The 17,955-nt window shown below is 67.8% G+C and overlaps 1 protein-coding gene across 5 annotated transcripts in view; it reads right to left on the reverse strand.

The window, feature by feature from the left end:
* Positions 1-17,955, reverse strand: part of ANO1 (anoctamin 1) — a 142,472-nt gene that overhangs the window by 28,742 nt on the left and 95,775 nt on the right. For 4 of the 5 annotated variants that reach the window (XM_045855236.1, XM_045855240.1, XM_045855235.1 and 1 more), the window contains exons 8-13: positions 16,763-16,828; positions 16,203-16,258; positions 11,991-12,032; positions 8,420-8,484; positions 7,492-7,626; positions 3,655-3,815 (exon numbers count right to left, since the gene is read on the reverse strand). In XM_045855236.1, the coding sequence (XP_045711192.1) occupies positions 3,655-3,815; positions 7,492-7,626; positions 8,420-8,484; positions 11,991-12,032; positions 16,203-16,258; positions 16,763-16,828 (525 nt within the window). The remainder of the gene's footprint in view (positions 1-3,654; positions 3,816-7,491; positions 7,627-8,419; positions 8,485-11,990; positions 12,033-16,202; positions 16,259-16,762; positions 16,829-17,955) is intronic. The other variant, XM_045855237.1, reaches the window with a different exon arrangement.

The raw sequence follows: 17,955 nt of genomic DNA on the forward strand, positions 1-17,955 counted from the left end.
GGCCGGGCGGTGCGGGCAGTCTGTCCGAGTCCCCCCTGGGCTTCTCGGGGCGTGGGCCTGGGACGCGGTGCCAGGCTCCCCTGGGGAGCTTGTTGAAGCACAGGTTCCCGGCCCCACGGACGGAGTCACTCATCAGGTGTGCTGGCTGCCCACCCTCCAGGCGCGCCCTCCCCGTGCCCTGGGGCCCTGCCTGGACCTGTCCGCTCTGCGCTGTGCCTGGGCCTGGCGCTGGTGTCCCTAACCCTGGCTGCCTCTCCTCACTGGCCACTGAACCCCTCTCCTGAGCCCCTCCCCTGAACGCTGCCGCCGTGACCTTGGCGAGACCTTGTAGGATCCATGAGATGCCCTTGGCTGGGCCTTCCAGCCACTTCTGACTCCAGGAGGGTCATCGGAGCCTCTCAGCCGGCCCCGACCCCCTGGTGACCCTGGGGGCGGGTGGGGCTCAGTCACTGGGACTCCTCCAGGGCCAGGGCCAGGGCCACGGCCTCCTTACAGTGCAGCCCCGGAGTGGGGGACCGGCTCCTTGTGCAGAGGCTCCCAGCGGTCAGCCGCCTGCCCAGCACGTGGCCCTCTTCTCGGAGTCGAGAGCGGGCAGGTGTCGACTCACCCCGGACGCGTGTCGGCTCGTGAGCCTGCCCCGGCCCTTTAACTCCGGCAGAGAGCCCCTGTCCCTCTGTCCCCACCGAGCTCAGGGTGACTCAACCAGGCCGCCTGTCCACTGCACTGGGCCCCGGGGAGGGGTCTCAGTCGTGGCCCTGCCGTTTCCTGGAAGCCGGGACCGCCTTTCTCCGGCTTCCGGCAGCGGGGCTCGGACCAGGCCACCTCCCTTGTTCCGCGCCAACCGCCCGGCGGTGGAGAAACCCCTTGCTATGCCACAGTGTCAGACAGCTGATCCCGTGGGACAACTCGGGGTGGGGGGGTTGTCCTTGCTCCACGTGACACCTCCTTTGAGGCCTTGAAATGTCACACGTTCTGGACAGCAGGGAGCTGGGGTCTCTGGGGACGGAGGGCCAGCCCCGGGGGGGACGGGGTAGGGAGCCAGACCCCTCCCCCGCCACCGCGGAGTGGGAGCGAGGTACAGCAGCGGCTGCGGGCCCTGCTGCTGGGGACACAGCCCGCTCCCCTCCCGGCAGCCACGGGCGTGGGGCCGCTCCCCGGCCCCGTGCGGACAGCGATGCTGGCAGTGGGGGGACAGAGAGAGAGGGGACGTGTGGGTGCCGGAGCACCAGCGGGGAGGGGACCCCTGAGAAGGTAAGGAGCGAGCACTCGAGCACGGGATGGAGAAAGCCCACACGACGGTCTCTGCTAATTACGTCTGACGTCTGACGTCTGACGGCGGCGGGAGTGAACGCCCGGGGCAGAGGGGCCGTCCCCCCCCCCCCCCGCGCAGGGGCTGCCGGGAAGCGGCAGGCACACCTCTCAGCCCAGCAGGCTCTTCCCCGCCGCTCCTGTCCTGAGGCGCAACAACCCCTTTTGCCTAAAGGAAGTGCTCCACGGGAGTGGTGCGGCTCTTTTGGTATTTTTCACCCCCAAGGGGTAACGTGTAGACTGCCCCTGCACTTGACTCTGACAGCCGGGCGCGTCTGTGGCTCCCCGGCCGGCAGGGGACCTGGAGGAGGCCCGGGGGGGGGGGGAGCGCAGGGAGACAGCTTGGCCTTCGCCCCCCTGGAGCGCGGGGTGCGGGGTGGAACCGTTGATTTTTCTCCCGAGGATGGGACTGTGGGTAAGGGCTGGCCAGCGTCTCTGAGGGTGTGCCGTGGCACCGCTCTGCACACAGTAGGTACTCAATAAAGAAGTGTGTCTCGAGCACACTGGCCACAGGGAACGGGCCGCAGCGGGTTTGACGAGTTTCACTGAATTCCCGCGGTGCTGGCTGGAGAGCAGCGTTCCTGCTGGGCGCCCCTCACTGCTGGCTCTGGGTGACTCTCTGTGCCCCGGGGGGCACAGACCCAGGCCTGCGTGGGGAGGTGTGACCTTGGGCGCATCCCTTAACCTCTCGGGGCTTCCGTGTCTGCCTCGGAGAACATGAACGGAGCCACCCCCACCTGCCCCTTGCACACGGCGTGGGCTCACTGGGATGAGCTGTCAGAGCCCCGGCCAGGGGCGGGCATACACGCAGTCCCCAGCGCAGGCTCCGGAGGGGAGGGCAGGCGTAGTGGGGACACAGGAGGGAGCTAGTCCTGCCCATACGTGAGGTGGCCCCGTCTGGAAGGGGCCAGGCAGGCGTGAGGTGGAGTGTGGCCACAGCCGGCGAGACTCACCAGTGGAGGGAGCGGGGCCCAGCGGGGGAGGACCTGGGGGTGGGGGGGAGCAGGCACTGGGGTTGCGTCTCGCTCTGCCTCTTATTAGTGGGGTCGGCTTGGGAAAGCTGCCTCCCTGTGTGCACCTGCCAACCGGGGTCACGAAGATGTCACCTCCTATAGCCACTGGGGGGACGGGTGGGCCACCCCCGCGGGGCACTTACAGCGGCGCCCGGCACACAGCGGGGGCCCCACTTGCTGAGGCCGGTGCTCTTTTGTGAAGGGAAAGTCACGTGGTCCACGGAGGGCCCCGGACACGGGGTGGGGGGCTCCATCCGGGCTCTGGTTTCCCAGGGTCTTGGCTGCTCTCCCACGCTCAGAAAGCAAGCACTCATGGAACGGACCTACCGGCCAGCTCAGCGTCATGGCCAGCTCCCGGCGAGGCCCCAGGGATGGCCCGGCGGGGACGCACCCGAGGTCCCCAGCCAGCCTGTGAGGGGCGCTACTACTCTCTCCACTGGATGGGGAGGGGGAACCTGGGGCCTGGGGAGTAGAAGCCCCTTTGCCAGAGGTCCCGCAGCTGCAGGGGACAGCGTGGGAGCAACCCCCGGGTCTGGCTGGGGGACGGGCACGGCCCTGCGCACGGCCAACCCAGCTGAGCCCGCCAAGCGGCTCGGCCGGAGGTCCACACTGCACTGTGGGCCCGTGCCCGGCCGGGGGCCCTGCCAGTTAGGGCGGGGCACCCCGAGGCCTCAGCTGGGCCTCCTGGGCCCAGATCAGAGGGGGGCGGGCGGTACAGGGAGTGCTGCCTGGGGAAATGGGGGCTCGGTTCCTGGACCGGACCTCTCAGTCCATGCCTCCGAGGTGCTGAGGGACCCCAGGCACCCCAGGGGCCTCCGAGGGGCACCCAGAGCCTAAGGGATACTCTGCAAGGACCTGCTGAGACACGTGCCCGGGGTCAGCTCAGGTCAGGGAGGAAGGCAGGGCCCCAGGCCCTCCCTGTTCCAAGCGGCCGCCTTCCTGGGCCTGCAGGTCCTGGTCCCGGGAAACAGGTCTGTGTCTAAGAGCAAGGCACCCACCCCCCCCAGGCGTTGGACCGGGGGCTCCCGGCTGGGTCGGGGCAGCTGTCTGCATGCGCAACCCAGCTGCGACCCTGGGGACCACAGGGAAACGGGACTGTGTCCATGCCCCCCTCCCCGTGCATCCCCGGCACACGCTGCCGGTGGTCCTCCCGAGATGGAAACTAGGGGCCCGCCCCACGGCGCCTCCTCGGCCCCCGCGGCCCGGCGGGTGGGCGGGCGGGTGCTCCGCTCACCCCAGAGGACCATCAGGATGGGGAAGAACTCCCCCCAGAGGGCCATGAGGATGGGGAAGAACTCACCCCAGAGGGCCATGAGGATGGGGAAGAACTCACCCCAGAGGGCCATGAAGATGGAGAAGAAGACGGTGGCCGGGTTGTCGAAGAGGTGGCTGGCCCGGGCCGTGGCGCAGGCCGAGCTCATCTTCCAGTAGCTGCAGGTCTTGTCGCACAGCGGGCACATGGTGATGTTGTGGGACTGGTCGCACATCTCCTTGCTGGAAGACAGGGGGCGCTGAGAGTCCCGGGCGGGGACCTGCGGGGATTCCAGGGTCCACAAGGACGGGGGACGCCTCCCAGGAGGGGTGCCGGGGTGAGGAGAAGTGCTGGGCCCGAGCGGGGGGGGCCGGCGGGAGCCCCTTGGTCCCCACCACGGTGGACGCAGCCATGGCCACACCCTCCTCTCCGCCCAGGGCCAGCCTCAGAGCCCCGCCACGTGCGCCCTCACATGGGGCCCCACGCTCGGTCTCACGCTCGGCTCTACTGCCTCAAAAGCCTTCGTGACTTTGGAACAATGGTCCTGCTGCCGCTGCAGCCAGGCCTGGGCGGGACCCGCCCAGAGCTGCCACGTGGCCAGAGAGCGGCCGGTGGGCGAGCGGTCCCCTCCGAGGCGAACCCCTGGGCTGCGGCACCCACAGCCTGCTCTGGGGGCCCCTCTAGGAGAAGCCGGGGTCCCGGCCAGCCTCCCTCGGATGACCGGGTGCCGTCATGGCTCGTGCGGTGCCGTCAGCAAGGGCTGTGCCAGGCCCCGGAACGGAGAGGAAAGGAAGCAGGGTGCAAGGACGTCGCGCCTCCCCGAGCCCCCGCCGTGTGCCGGGCACCACGCGGTCTCCGCCTGTGCCCTCGGGGACACTGCGGGGTTGGGGCGGACCGGTCCGTGAGCTACAGGGGTGGCAGACACGGACTCCCTCCCGGGCAAGGGCCGGGCCGCTGTGGATGGGCGGAGGAGGGGGCTCCGTGGACCCGGAGGCTCGGCTCCTGCCCACCCCCAACACTGGGGCTCTGCCCTGCTGACACGGAGAACCACCCCCACACAAGGCCATGGGCTGGGCGAGCAGCAGCCTGAGCCTGGCTTGGAACAGCTTCGGGACTCACGGTCCCCCTTTCTCGGGTGAGGACGCAGCCCAGAGAGGGTGGGCCACTCGCTCGGGGCCACACAGCGGAGCAGGGACCGAGCCCCCGGTCTCCGTGTTCTCGAAGCCCGGGGGGCTGCACGGCCCGTCTGCTGCTCTGAGGCCGCGGGAGGGCTCCCTGCTGAGCCCAGGAGACCCCAGGGCCCCGGCCAGGCCCTTGAACCCCAAGCTGCTTCTCCTTCTGGAAGACGAGGGGAGGGGTCAGAACGAGGCCCCCCCAGCTCCGGCCCGCCCAGCTCACCCTCCGGACTTGTGGACTTGGGCGACACTTGGCACCAGCAAGGACCCCAGGCAGGAGCGCCCACTCCCTGGTGGCGGGGGGTGGTGGTCACCTGGGAGAAGCCTGGTTGGTGGGGGGCGGGGGTGTTGTTTTGTTTGTTTGTTGGTTTGTAATTTCTGGTGCCTGACTCGACGCGCAGGACCGCGCCCGGCCCACGACGGTCGGTGTTTGGGGACATCTGCTGACCGGCTCCGGGGGCCTGGTTCTGCCCTTGCGGCTGCTTATTCAAAACTGTGCAGTGGATGGCGGGCGAGGCTGATGGCCCGGAGCCCCTGGGGAACCGTGTGTGTGTGAGTGAGTGTGTGCGAGTGAGCGTGCGAGTGAGTGTGCGAGTGCGCATGAGAGTGCGCAGACGTGAGGGCCGGGTGTGTGCTGGCGGTGCAACGTGGAACCAACCAGCTCTGACTGGCATCTCGGCTCCAGCGCTGGGGGTCTCCGTGCCCTCGGGCCTTGGTGTCCCCATCTGCACCCGAGGGTGCTGACAGCGGAGTGTGCCCAGGTTACCGCTTGTGGGGAGGGTCACCCAGAATGCGCGTGAAGCCAGGCGCCACGCTGCCATTACGGGGATGAAGGCACCTGGCGGCTGCCGGCATTTCAGGACAGGAGGCCCAGAAGCCTCCCGGAGGGTTCACCTCTCGCCCTTCCCCGCCTGAGCTTCCTGTCCCCCGGGGCCCCCTCCTGGGGGGCGGGAGGACCAAGTGTGTGAGGGCCCCGGGGCCCGCACCTCGGCCACCGTGAGCCCCGCGGCTGCCAACGGCCTCCTCCCTGCCTGTGCGGATGCCAGCCAGACAAAAAGCCTTTTTTTCTGCTGGTTTGAAACCCTCTGCCTCCCCCTCCACCGCCGTCAGCCAAGATAAAGACAAGGAGCGGACGGCCTGCTCCTTGGAGCTGGCGGAGGGGCGGGTCAGACTCCCAGGGGAAGGACACCTCCCTCGGCTCCGAGACGCCAGCCGGGCAGGGCCTGCGGTCGGACGGGCCTCAGGGCCGCCCAGGAAGTGCTGTCTACCTCTCCAGTGGGATGGGAGGCGGTGCCCCGGCTGGGGACCCCACGCCTCCCTGGGCAGTCCCTGGGCTGCAGCTGCTGGCTCTGCCCCCTGCCCCCTGCCACGGGAGGTGGGGAGGTGCAGCCCCCAGCGGCTACCAGGGGGACCTGGAGGCTCCCCACCTTCCGCCGGCCGTGCCCCTCGGGGTGCAGCCCCAACCAGGCCCAGGCCACAGTCCCGCCCAAGCACAGTGACCTCACCTCACATTCACAAACAGAGGGACAAGCTTTCTCCCGCCTGCGCCCAAAATAGCCCCGGAGGGGACCTTAGCCAGATTCCTTCAGCGTCGGGTTCTGAGTGGGCGGAATATTTTAGGTGTTGTTCATGCATTAAAACACTATTTACGCGGAGGTTCCCCGGGTACGGCCTTCTGCACTGCAGGTCCCGACGAGCCAGCCTGCCCGTCAGGGGGACACTCCCTGGCTCTCCTCGGGCCGGAACGGGGACGCCTTTTCAGAGTCATGGCTCTGCTCTGGAGACGCGGGCCGACCTGACGTCTCAGGACTTCTCCCGAGACACGGGCAGCTCCCGCCGGGCGGGGCCAGCGGGCCCCCACCCCTGTAAACGCGGGTTTGCCCGTGGGCGCAGGGGCCAGCAGCCCTCCCACACCATGCACTGATCTTGGGGTCGGCGGGGGCAGGTCGAGGGGACAGCTAAGGAAGGATGGGGGGCGTCCACGCGCTCGAAGACAGCGTCCTCCAAGCTCCTGTGGCCTGACTCACGCCCTGGCCGCCATCTGGGGAGACTCGCACCCCTGCACGAGGCCGGCCTGCTTCCCGGGGCCCCAGGCCCGTGCCAGCCCCGGGTGGCCGGCCAGCCCGAGGCCACGCTCTGTGTCCAGGGCCTGCTCTGCGGGGCTGGGGGATGGAGTCCCCCGACTCAGGCTTCTGAATGTCACTCGTCTGGCTTCCTGGCCCCACAAGGAGGCAGTGAATTTCCCCATCGCGCAATTACTGAGAACACGAAGAGGGGAAAGACTTCAGAGGATGAGACGGGGCTGGGCGTCTGTGCTGTCTGCTTTCGACAAGAAAACGTCCCCTTGGGCAGGGGTCCCCAGCCTCGGGGCCTCGGACCCGGGCCGGGCAGGGCCCGTCAGGAACCTGGCCACGCGGCAGGAGGTGCGCGTGAGTGGGACGCGCTGGATTCATCCCGAAACCCTCCCTGACCCTCGGTCCGTGGAAGAACTCTCTCCCACGAAACTGCTCCCTGGTGCCACAACGGCTGGGCGCCGCTGCTGCCCGAGGGTGTCTGTGCCAGAAAAGGAAACCCACCCTTCCAGTGGCACGAGGCGCCTCGCTCTGGGCCCCTCGCAGGGGGCCCCTGGTCCTGACCGCACGAGCCGGCCTGCTGAGTCCGGTCCAAGCTGAGCGCGAGGGCCGGAGGCCTGCCACCCGGTACGAGGGGGAGTGGGGTGCGCCCGGGGACAGGGCCCGCCTACCTGGGGATGTTGTCATCCACAGTGGCGCATCCGTACAGGAACACGATGACGCCGACCACGGAGGCCGGGATGAGCATCTGGGTGTACACGCCCAGCCAGGCGAAGTACAGGCCGATCTTCTCCCCGAAGTACTTCCTGTGTCACGGGGCACAGCCAAGCAGAGACACATGTGCTCTCAGGCTGCGCCTGTGGGGAAGCGAGTCCCGTCCCCTCCTTCCCAGCTCCCCCCGCCAAGGAGCAGCTCGAGTCGGGGAGGCCCCCGGTTCTCTGGACCAAGCAGCAGGGAGTGGGTGGGGCTCTGAGCCGACCGTCAAGTTTGGGGGCGCTCTCTGCTTCTCCTACGCCCGCCCCCCTCGCCTGCACCCCGGAAGGTGGTTTGTGGCGCCCATGCCGGTGGGCAGGAGGGACGGCCTGGGAGGCTGCCCGCTCCCTTCCAAGCCCGGCTCAGCTCCGGACGGCAGGGGCCGGGAGAGCGCACCGCCCCGCTCCCTCAGCGCGCCTGGCACCGTGACGGGTTTACGTGAATTTTCACGGGCTGAGTCCCCAGTGGACACACATTCCTCAGCCTGGGCCTTCCCCGCCGCTGCCCTCCGGACAGAGGGCCTCTGCGAGGGGACACTTTCTGAGGCAGCTCTTTCCTGCTCTTGACCAGCAACTGGAGAGCCCTGCCGGTGGCCCCGCTGGGTCCAGCCGGGCTGCTCATGGAGGAGGGGGAGCTGGCCCGTGGGACGAGGGGCCCACCCTCCGGTCAGTGGGAATAAACTGCTTAAACTGGGGCCGCCGGGCCTGCTGGGAGCACCAGAGTCCCCCGCACAAGCTCCTCAAGTTCAAGCGGGTTCCCGGGGACCGGGCAGTCAGCGCCGCTGGAGCGCGCGGGGACACGGGTCCCAGCGACGCCCACAGCTGGGGCCGGGCCTCCCCATCTCACCTGACCAGGTCGATGGGCTGGTACTTGTAGAAGACCCCGTAGCTCGCCCACTCTTCGTACAGGAGCTGGGGGGAGAGCGGGCGGTGAGCCGCAGGTGACCTCACGCAGCCCCGGCTCCCACCCCAGGACACGGCCGCGCCGGTGCTCCCAGCTGGAGCGGCCCTGCGGGTTCCTTCCATGAACTCGCACTGGGGGTCGGCCGAGGGCCCGGGCCCGGGCCCGTGCCGGGCGCTGGGCGCGCTCGGCAGACCCAGCCCTGAGCCCTGGCCTCCTGTTCTGGTCGGGGGACGGGGACATGGAAAACCTGGGCCCCCGAGAAGCCGCCCTCGGTGGGCACGCAGCCCGCACCGCAGGAGGCCGGCGAGGCGGCGGTAGCGGCAGCTCCCTGAACAAGAACGCGCCTGCGTTCCTGGATCCAGGGCCCTCACCCCCGAGCCTCATCTCCTCCTTGACACTGGAGGACGCTGTCCTCCCTGCCTGGCACAGAGGACAGCCGGCAGAGCTCACGCACAGGAGGGGGCTCTGTGACAGGCAGGGGGCTGGTCCCGAGAAGGGGCGAGAAGCCCGCAGCGCCCTCCGTAAACGGGGGCGGCTCAGCCAAGCCACCCAGCCTCGGTGGGATCGCACAGCACCTCCCCAAAAGCCCAAGGGCCCTGGCTGTCCCTGCGGCTTCCTCCCCGAGACAGACGTCAGGTCGCTGATTCGTGTCACAGACAGGCTGAGGGTGCACGGGACGGAGGGAGGGAGGGAGGGAGGGAGGGGCAGGGCAGTCCCGGGAGGGGCAGGGAGAGGGAGGACTGGACTGGGAAGGGAGGGCACGGGGTGGGTGGGGGGAGAAGCCACGAGAGCCTCCCGCGGGCATGGCCATGTCACACCGGTCACCGTGTTCCCAGAACCGCTCAGGGGGTCTGGCCCACGGCAGGAAGGCCACCACCCACTGACAGCTGTGACAAATGGGGGTGTACCCGGCTTTCTACCTAAGCCCCTTCTCCGCGGCCAAATCTTCTTCCCGCCAAGGACAGACCACCAATCACGTCATTACCATTGCCACAATTCTGGGGGGGGGCCTTTCACCTGGCGAGGGGGCTGGGACACGCCAGGGCCCCGGGTGGGCCCAGTCACAGTGACCCAGGGCCTCCCAGCGCCCAGCCCTCTGCGTGATCTCGGCTCAGCCGGCCAGTGTCCCTCCTGCCCGGACCCGCACTGGGGACCCACGCTGGGCACCGACGCCGTCCTTAACGGCTGTGCACATGCCGGCCCCCAGCCGCGTTTCCCCAGAACAGAGGCCCCAGGAAGGACAGGTTCGTCTGGACTATGTCTTCCCTGATACCTTGACCGAGGCCTGGGGCGGATGACAGGTTTCCAGTAAGGAACTGTTAGAGAGAGGGAGGGAGGGAGGGAGGAAGGGAGGGAGAGGAAGGAAGGGAGGGAGGGAGGGAGGGAGGGAGGGAGGGGGCTGGACCCAGGGCCCATGGCTCTCGGGCCAGCCCAGGACGCACCAGCTGCGTCCACACCCAAAGGAGGCGGCGGGGCTCGGAGGGGGGGCTGCACCCATCCCTCAGCGCGGGCCCTGCCGGCCTCTGCTCGTGCCCTGCTCCCCCAGCGCAGCACGGGGCCCGGGCCTGCGCATCCCCCTTTCTGTCCTGGCCCCGGGGTCGGGCTGCTGGGGCGCCTGCCCCGGACGGGGTGCCCTGACTCTCGCTAGAGCGGCAGGACACTCAGAGACAGGTCGGGTCAGGTGGGGGCATCGTGGGAGAAGGAGAGGTTCTCGAAGGCTCTGAGTCAGGACTCAGACACCCGTCTAGGGTGCCCTCCCTCGCTCCCTGCCTCCCTTCTGTCCCTCATTCCATGCGTCCCTCTGCCTGAACTTCCGTCTGTCCATCCATCCACCTGCCCATCCACCCACCTGCCCATCCATCCACCCCCCCACCCATCTGATAGTCCCCGACCAGCCCCACGGGCCAGGCCTTGAGCTCACTGCCGGGACACACCGTTAGAGGGGGGGCGGGCAGAGCTCCAGGCAGGGGGCCCCCGGGAGGGGGGTGACCCTGGCCCTGTGTATGCTGGCCGGGTGCTCAGCAGTGACGAGCGTGCGGTTCTGGGGGGTAAGGCACCGCTTTACCCCCCAGGGGGCGGTCCTGGCACTGACGTGCCCACCGGCGGAGTGGACTCCGGATGAGCACGGCGGCCGCTGTGGCTGGGGCACGGGGATCGGGCGGGGCCTGGGCCGGAGGGGCCGGGACCTGAAGGGTGGACCCGGGCCAGAAGGGGGTCGCTGGGGCCACCGGGGAGCAATGAGAGAGAGGCCTCGGAGGGCCAGGCCGGGCCCGTGGAGGGGCCGGGGGAGCTCCGCAAGTCATCAGGGTCTCCGACGCATGCCAGGGGTGCCACGAAAAAGAACCAAATATGCGATTCCGTGCTAACCCCGATAGCATCTTCAGCTGGGTGCCCGGGCGGGCAAGTTGTGTCAGGTACCAGAGGTTTGAAACCGCGGACAGAGGGCTGGAGGGAGGCGGGAATGGAGGGCATTCCGGCCCCTGCGACCTGGGACAAGGCCCCCATTGTGCGGACCCTGGGGAGGCGCCTCTGCCCACCACCTTGGAAGGGCCCGCTCCTGGGGGCGAGGGGCAGGACTCAGGGCTGAAAGAGACGCAGGGCCCGGGGTGGGGGGCCGCTCCCCGAGGGGAGGGAGGTCTGAGCTTGTCTGGGGAGCCCAGGGGAGGGGTAAGAGATGAGGGTCTGGGCGTGGGCGCATGTGCAGGGTGGCAGGACAGAACCTTCCAGAGCAGGACGTCCAACCGGGGCCCGCAGGCCGCATGCGGCTCAGGGCGGCTGTGAATGCGGCCCCCAACGCAAAGTCGCCAATTTACTTAAAACGTGATGAGATTTTTCTTGCGATTATGTGTCGCAATGTATTTAATGTGGTGCCCCGAGACGCCAAAGGTCGGACACCCCTGTTCTGAAGTGTGGAGGGCAGGAGGAGAAGTGGCTGTGGGGGGGAGATGCTTACACGGGGGGGTGGAGGAACAGAACTTTCTGGAAAGCCCAGGGGCTGGGATCAGGAACACCCACGGCATCGCCTGGCGTTGCCCGAAGGCCTCAGGCTCAGCAACTGGTCCGCGAGGAAGGGTTCCAGGCCAAGTGAGTTTGGGAAGCACTGGGCTGACCACCACCCAGCAGTTTCGCCGGGGTGCCGCTGGGGGCTGGGGCTCTCGGGGCAGGGGGTCCCCAAGTTCAGTGGCCCAGCGGCAGGGCAGGATTGGACTCCGGCAAAGACGGCTGGAGTGCCTGTCCCGGTTAAGATGGTTACGATGCCGGGTCCGGTGGCCTCTGGGGGCACACACCATGCACAACCACCCGCCGCAGCCGCCACTGCCGAGAATCAGAGGCGCACACCCACCGACCGCACGGAGCTCCCCGACGCTCTCCCTCACACCTGGGAGCAGACGCCCGGGACCCCGGTGCCCCTTGTGTGGCCCGCCCTGAGCGCCCAGTCCCGCTGCCCCTCCCGCGGCCCCGGGGGCCCTGCAGGCGCCCCCAGAGCACCTCCTCGCCCTCCGGGGCCACTCACCTTCCTGTCGTTGAACCCCACGTTCTCGCCTTCGTAGTCACCCTGTTGGGAAGGAGAGAAGGCACAGTCTCACCCAAGGGAGCTCTCTCACGGCTGACTCCCTCCCGTTCCTGGCATTTCCAAAGGAGCGCCGCAGCAGTGACATGGTTAGGATGACCCTGGGACGCCAGGGCCTGTGGCGCAGCAGGCGGGCCCAGCCCGCCCCCTCAGAGCAGGTCCTCTGAGCCGCCGGCCCACCCGTGTGCCCTGCCCCACCTGCCCCAGAGGCAGAGCCTGGGAAAGGACCCTGGCTGGTGGTCCTCGGGACGGCCTCTGGGGCGGGAGGGTCCCACTCTGCCGGGCGTTCCCGGTGCCCCATTCCCAGTGCCCCGTCCAGGGGGTGCCCCCTTCACTCTCAGGTGTCCCAGGAGGGGCGGCAAATGACGTGGTCCCTGCACACGGACACCGGTGGGCCCAGGTCTCCCATTTCACAGACGGGAACAGTGAGGCTCGCTGACTTGGCTGAGGGCAGGAGGCTGGATTTGATCCGACCTGGGACTCAGGTCCCGTCTCCAAGTCATCAGAAGAGGAGGGTCTAAGGGCCGAGAGTGAGTCCCACGCACCAGCGCTGACACCCGAGACTGAGTGGCGGCCTCAGGAGAGGGGTCCTGGGAGCGCCTGGTGGGACTGGCCCTGAGGCTCGCGGGGCGGACGAAGCTCGGAGGCCTCTCGGGGTCTGTCCGCTGCCCGTCCCACTCGCCAGCTCCTTCCACGACCCTGGAAGCCCCTCCAGCCCCCTCTGGGTGGGGAGGGCCTGGCCGCCAGCCCAGCAGCCCGATGCCCTGGCCTCGGGATGCAGATGCCCCGAGGACAGTTGAGACAATTTCCTCCGGAGTCTGCAAAGAGCCCCCTGCCCCCAGCTGGCCTCTGACCCTGTCCCGCGGTTCTGCTCGTGGCTGAGACAGCCGCAGGGACCCGGCAGCACCTCCTCTAGGCAGAGGCCAGTTAGCAGGCAACCGTGGGTGGGGGGTAGGTGCCCACCAGGAGGGAAGCCCAAACACTGCCGAGCGGACAACTGAAATGCCAAAGTCCTTCGCCTGGAGCGGACTCGCTGATCCCGGAGCCCTCCCAGTGGTCCCGCTCTGAGCACACGCCGTCTCGGCGGGTGTCCTGGGGCCAGAATCAGCACCCAAACCTTATCGACACCTGTTCTCGCTGAATGAATGGCTGAGTGAGTGAATGGCTGAGTGAGTGAATGGCTGAGTGAGTGGATGGATGGGTGAGTGGATGGATGAGTGAGTGGATGGATGGGTGGGTGGATGGGTGGATGGATGGGAGAGTGGATGGATGGGTGAGTGGATGGATGGATGGGAGAGTGGGTGGATGAGTGAGTGAATGGATGGGTGGGTGAGTGGATGGATGGGTGGGTGAGTGGATGGATGGGTGGATGGATGGGTGAGTGGATGGATGGGAGAGTGGATGGATGGGTGAGTGGATGGATGGGAGAGTGGATGGATGGGTGAGTGGATGGATGAGTGAGTGGATGGATGGGTGAGTGGATGGATGGGAGAGTGGATGGATGGGTGAGTGGATGGATGGAAGAGTGGATGGATGGGTGAGTGGATGGATGGGAGAGTGGATGGATGGGTGAGTGGATGGATGAGTGAGTGGATGGATGAGTGAGTGGATGGGTGGGTGGATGGATGGGAGAGTGGATGGATGAGTGAGTGGATGGATGGATGGGAGAGTGGATGGATGGGTGGGAGAGTGGATGGATGAGTGAGTGAATGGATGGGTGGGTGAGTGGATGGATGGGTGGATGGATGGGTGAGTGGATGGGAGAGTGGATGGATGGGTGAGTGGATGGATGGGAGAGTGGATGGATGGGTGAGTGGATGGATGAGTGAGTGGATGGATGGGTGAGTGGATGGATGGGTGAGTGGATGGATGGGAGAGTGGATGGATGGATGAGTGGATGGATGGATGAGTGAGTGAATGGATGAGTGAGTGAATGGATGGGAGAGTGGATGGATGGGTGAGTGAATGGATACGTGAGTAAGTGAATGCAGGTCAACCCGGGGGCAGAGGGTGGTGAGCAGAGACGTCAGACAACGCAGCGGTGAGTGACACGGGGGACCGGAGATTCGGAGCCAGGGTTACACAGCGCCCGCGCAGCGCCCTACGCCGCCAACCAGGGGCGAGGGTGCGCCCTCGCTGTGGGCAGCGTTCTCTGTGGAAGAGCACAGGGCGCACCTGGCCCGGCTCAGGGTGACGTGTGAACATCGGTGTCAGTACGTAAGGACACGGGTGTCCCCCGATGGCATGGAAAATTCACGGAGGTGAAATTCTGCATTTCCTCAGGACTCCCCAAGTCCATAATCTGTCTGGAAGGAACCCAGGGGTCTGGGGTCGGGGCTCCGCTCCTCGGCTGTCCGCCCCAGCGGCTCCTGCCTCGGTTTCCCCGCCTGTGAGGTGGGAGCAGCCTGCGTAAACTGCACACAGGCTCGGCGACTGGCCCAATGTGGCGAAGATGAGAGGGGGGCGCACTCGGCCTCCAGGGACAGAGGCGCAGTGCGGGGTCAGAGGGCTGGCCTCTGGTCCCGGCCCCTCCCCCACCCGGGGGCTGTGGGACCTCAGATGAGTTACTAACTCTTCCTGAGTCTCCAAATCAAATAAGGTAAAGCTCCTACTAAATTTGGTTGTTTCCACACAGTACGTGCTCAGAAAGGTTGGTTTCTCCCCGTTCCCTTTCAAGACTTAAAGGGCTGGTGCTGGGCAAGGCTGCATTCCTGGAGCCCGGGGGCTGAGCTGCCCAGCTGGGCACCTGAGGACAGGGTGGGCCCTGTGGGTGAGTGAGACCTCCCACCCCACCCCCCGGGGCCAGCTTTGTGGGAGGAGCCCGGAGTGAGGGCGGGAGCTGCCGGGCTCTAAGCCCCGCCCTTCAAACATTCGTCCAGCCAGGACGAGGCAACCCGACTGGATCCAGCCCACGCCGACACCACGTTAACGGAGCACCTGCTACGCCAGCAGGGGGCTTTCGTGAGACGCACATGCCGTGAACGGTGGCTGCTAAGTGGTGTCTCGGTGGGACGGGGAGCATCAGAAGAAGCCCAGAGGAGCGAGGGAGAGATCGCGGGTGTGGGGGACCAGGGGAGTAGGACGGCTCGGAGTGGACGTGCTGGGGACACCTGGGGAGGGGGCAGGCAGAGCGTGGCAGGCAGGAGCAGCAGCCTGTACGAGGGCACACGGTGGGAAGTCCAGTCGGCCTCAGGTCCCTACTGGGAGGGGCGAGGGGACGGAGAGCCGGTCAGCGCCCTGGGATTGGGGGGCGGGGGGCGGCCCTCTGCGGGGCTGGCACCCTCGGCCTGTCCAGCGCTGCCGAAAACCCTCTTGTGTCTGTGTCCGCCCTGACGGCCACACCGGCCCCGGCAACGGGCAGGGCGGGCGTTCTGCCCGATCTCAGGCGGGCACCCTGGGGCTCAGGCAGACCCAGGGGCCGATTCCCCTGAGGGCTGCCGAGGACTGGAGCGAGGGGCCGGGGCTGGGGTCCGGCCCCTGGTGCCCCAGGCCCACGCTCTCTCTCCCTCCTGCTCCTCGGACCCCAGTCGGCGCAGCAGCACACACTGGGAAAGTTCGAGGTCCTGTGTCTGGGGTTCCCACACTGCTCGGGCCCCACGGCCGTTCCCAGCGCCCCGCTGAACTCTGGTCCCCGTTTCCGTGGAGACAACGAGGGATCATCTCCCTCCCTCCGCCCCAGCCAAGACGACACCGGCCTCGGCCACAGGCTATATTTGTCCGGGGGCTCCCAGGGGGATTTGGAGATCCGGCTCAGGAAGCTGGCCGCTCGCTCTGCAGAGAGACACGCACGCACGGAGCCCTGGTCACTGTGCCAGAACCGGGTGGGCGGGGCGGGCGGGGCAGGCTGGGCGGGGAGACCGAGGCAGGGGGCGGGGGCAAGTGTCAGGGACCCGCCGGCCACAGGGTCTAGACAAAGCCGGGCCAGTGTCTGCCACCGATGTCTCTGGCGGCACTGGTGTGCAGGAACGGAGGGTCCCGTCGCTCCTTGGCCCCCACTCGGGGGAACAGAGCAGGCCTGTGCGTGGTGACATTTAAAGAAGAGCCAGAGCAGGAAGCGCAGACCGCAGGATAATTAGAGCTCCCGGGGGGGGCGTGGCCCGTGGGGATTTGGGGAGTCAGGTGACGCCAGATGGACTGCGTGTCAAGGTCACTTACGTCGTGCAGGGGGTAGGCCGCCGAGTAGACGCCGTTGGCCAGCAGGCTCGTGATGCCTTAAAAATAAAGGCAGAAAGAGGATTACGGACCGGGCAGGTGTCCGGCCGCCGCCGCCGCCGCCGCTGCTGCGTGTCCCGGCAGAGACTCCCGGCACCGTCTCGGCCACCGGGGACCCCGTCCACGCAAGCCACCGCACCTGGCCGCTCCGCACCCCGCCACCTGCCGCGGGGCTTCCTCCCCGCGTCCGACTAGCTGACAAACACATGCTCTAGTGGCAGGATCAGGGGAGAGACAGAGGAAACCCCAGGAGGAAGTTGCGGCGAGGGGGGAGCAGGGACCCCACACCGGCGGCTCACCGACTACCCCGCCTGCCGGAGGGCAAGCCTGCAGACCGGAAAGATGGGCTCCGAGTGGTTAGAAAAGCCGGATCACGGGGAAGTACGGGCGGGCACGCGGACGGCGTCAGAAACACACGCACAATTTGGAATTAGGTTTTAGGTTTGATTGGAGAAGCCAGAGAGGAGGCCTGCGGGCCCCCGCACGGGGGCAGAGGCACTTACCGTATTTACCACATTTTCGCCTCTTACTTAAAAGGGCAGAGTCCTTCTTTCTTCCCTCTCCTTGCCCTGTTTACACAGCCGGCTATTAGTGACATGCGGGAGGGCCCGGGAGGGTCAGTGACACGCAGGAGGGCCCGGGAGGGTCAGAGCTGCGTTCGGGGGTGGGTGGGGGGGAGAAGGCGCCCCGGGGGCCGGCGTTCCTGTTGGTCCCTGCGGGGGCCCCAGGCCCTGCCCTGATGCCCTGTAACCACGACCGCACCTGCTCCTCCTGGACTGCGGCTGCGGCTGCGGGAGCCGCGCGGGGAGAGGCGAGGGGGCGCCTGGCTGTGCCTGGTGCCGGGGGGGGGGGGCCTGGCACTCCGGTCTTGCCTCGCACGCTTCTGCGCGGGGTCCAGCGTGGCTGAGGGGCTTCGTCCGTGAAGCCCCTCGCTGGTCCCAGAGCCCTCTGCCTGGCCCAAGGGGCTTGCCGGGGCTTTGATGGGTCAGAGTTTTCGGTGGTCGGCCCGGCCTGCGCTCCGCCACGGCGAAACGGGCGGGCAGGGGACTCAAAACCGACCGTGTCCTCGAGTAGCAATCTGAAACGGTCAGGCTGCCTGAGGGACACTGAGGAGTCGGGACCGGGCGGAGGCGGGAGCTCTTGAGTGAGAGCCCTTGAGCCCGTCTGAGAGAGACAGGGGCGTGTGGTCTGGTCCGGGACACGGCCTCGGGCCTGGGGCCTCGCCCTCAGCGCCCGCAGGTCTGGGCCTGCACCACCGCGGCAAGGCCCGGAGACCTGCCGACCTGCGGCGTCTGGTTGTTTACCTTCTACTTTCTCCTCCAGAACAGGAGAGAGCCCTGGGGGCGGGGCACACCTGGGACCCAGCGGGCGGTGGGGGGGACAGATGCAGGGCTCACGGTGAATGGATGACTTGGAGGCCAGCGGGGCTGCCGGACACGGCGCCAACGTGACATGGGGGTGCAGAGGAGCCCCCGGTCCTTTTCTGCTCAGACATCGGGGGCTGGGAACCAGCTCAGAGGGCCCACCCCAGGGAGCACCCCCGGTGGGCGCCCGGGCCCAGACTCTCTTAGCAACCGTGCGAACCCCCTTGGGGAGGGGCCCTAAGGGAGACCGAGCTCCAGGGGCTAGAACCACGTGCCTCCCCCAGCTGGGGTGCCGGGCCATTCTGCAGGCTCCTGCTCTACGGAAGGCCTGT

Source organism: Phyllostomus hastatus, unplaced genomic scaffold (genome assembly GCF_019186645.2).
Source record: "Phyllostomus hastatus isolate PE091 unplaced genomic scaffold, TTU_PhHast_1.1 phas_scaffold_11, whole genome shotgun sequence".
NCBI classification, from domain to species: Eukaryota; Metazoa; Chordata; class Mammalia; order Chiroptera; family Phyllostomidae; genus Phyllostomus; species Phyllostomus hastatus.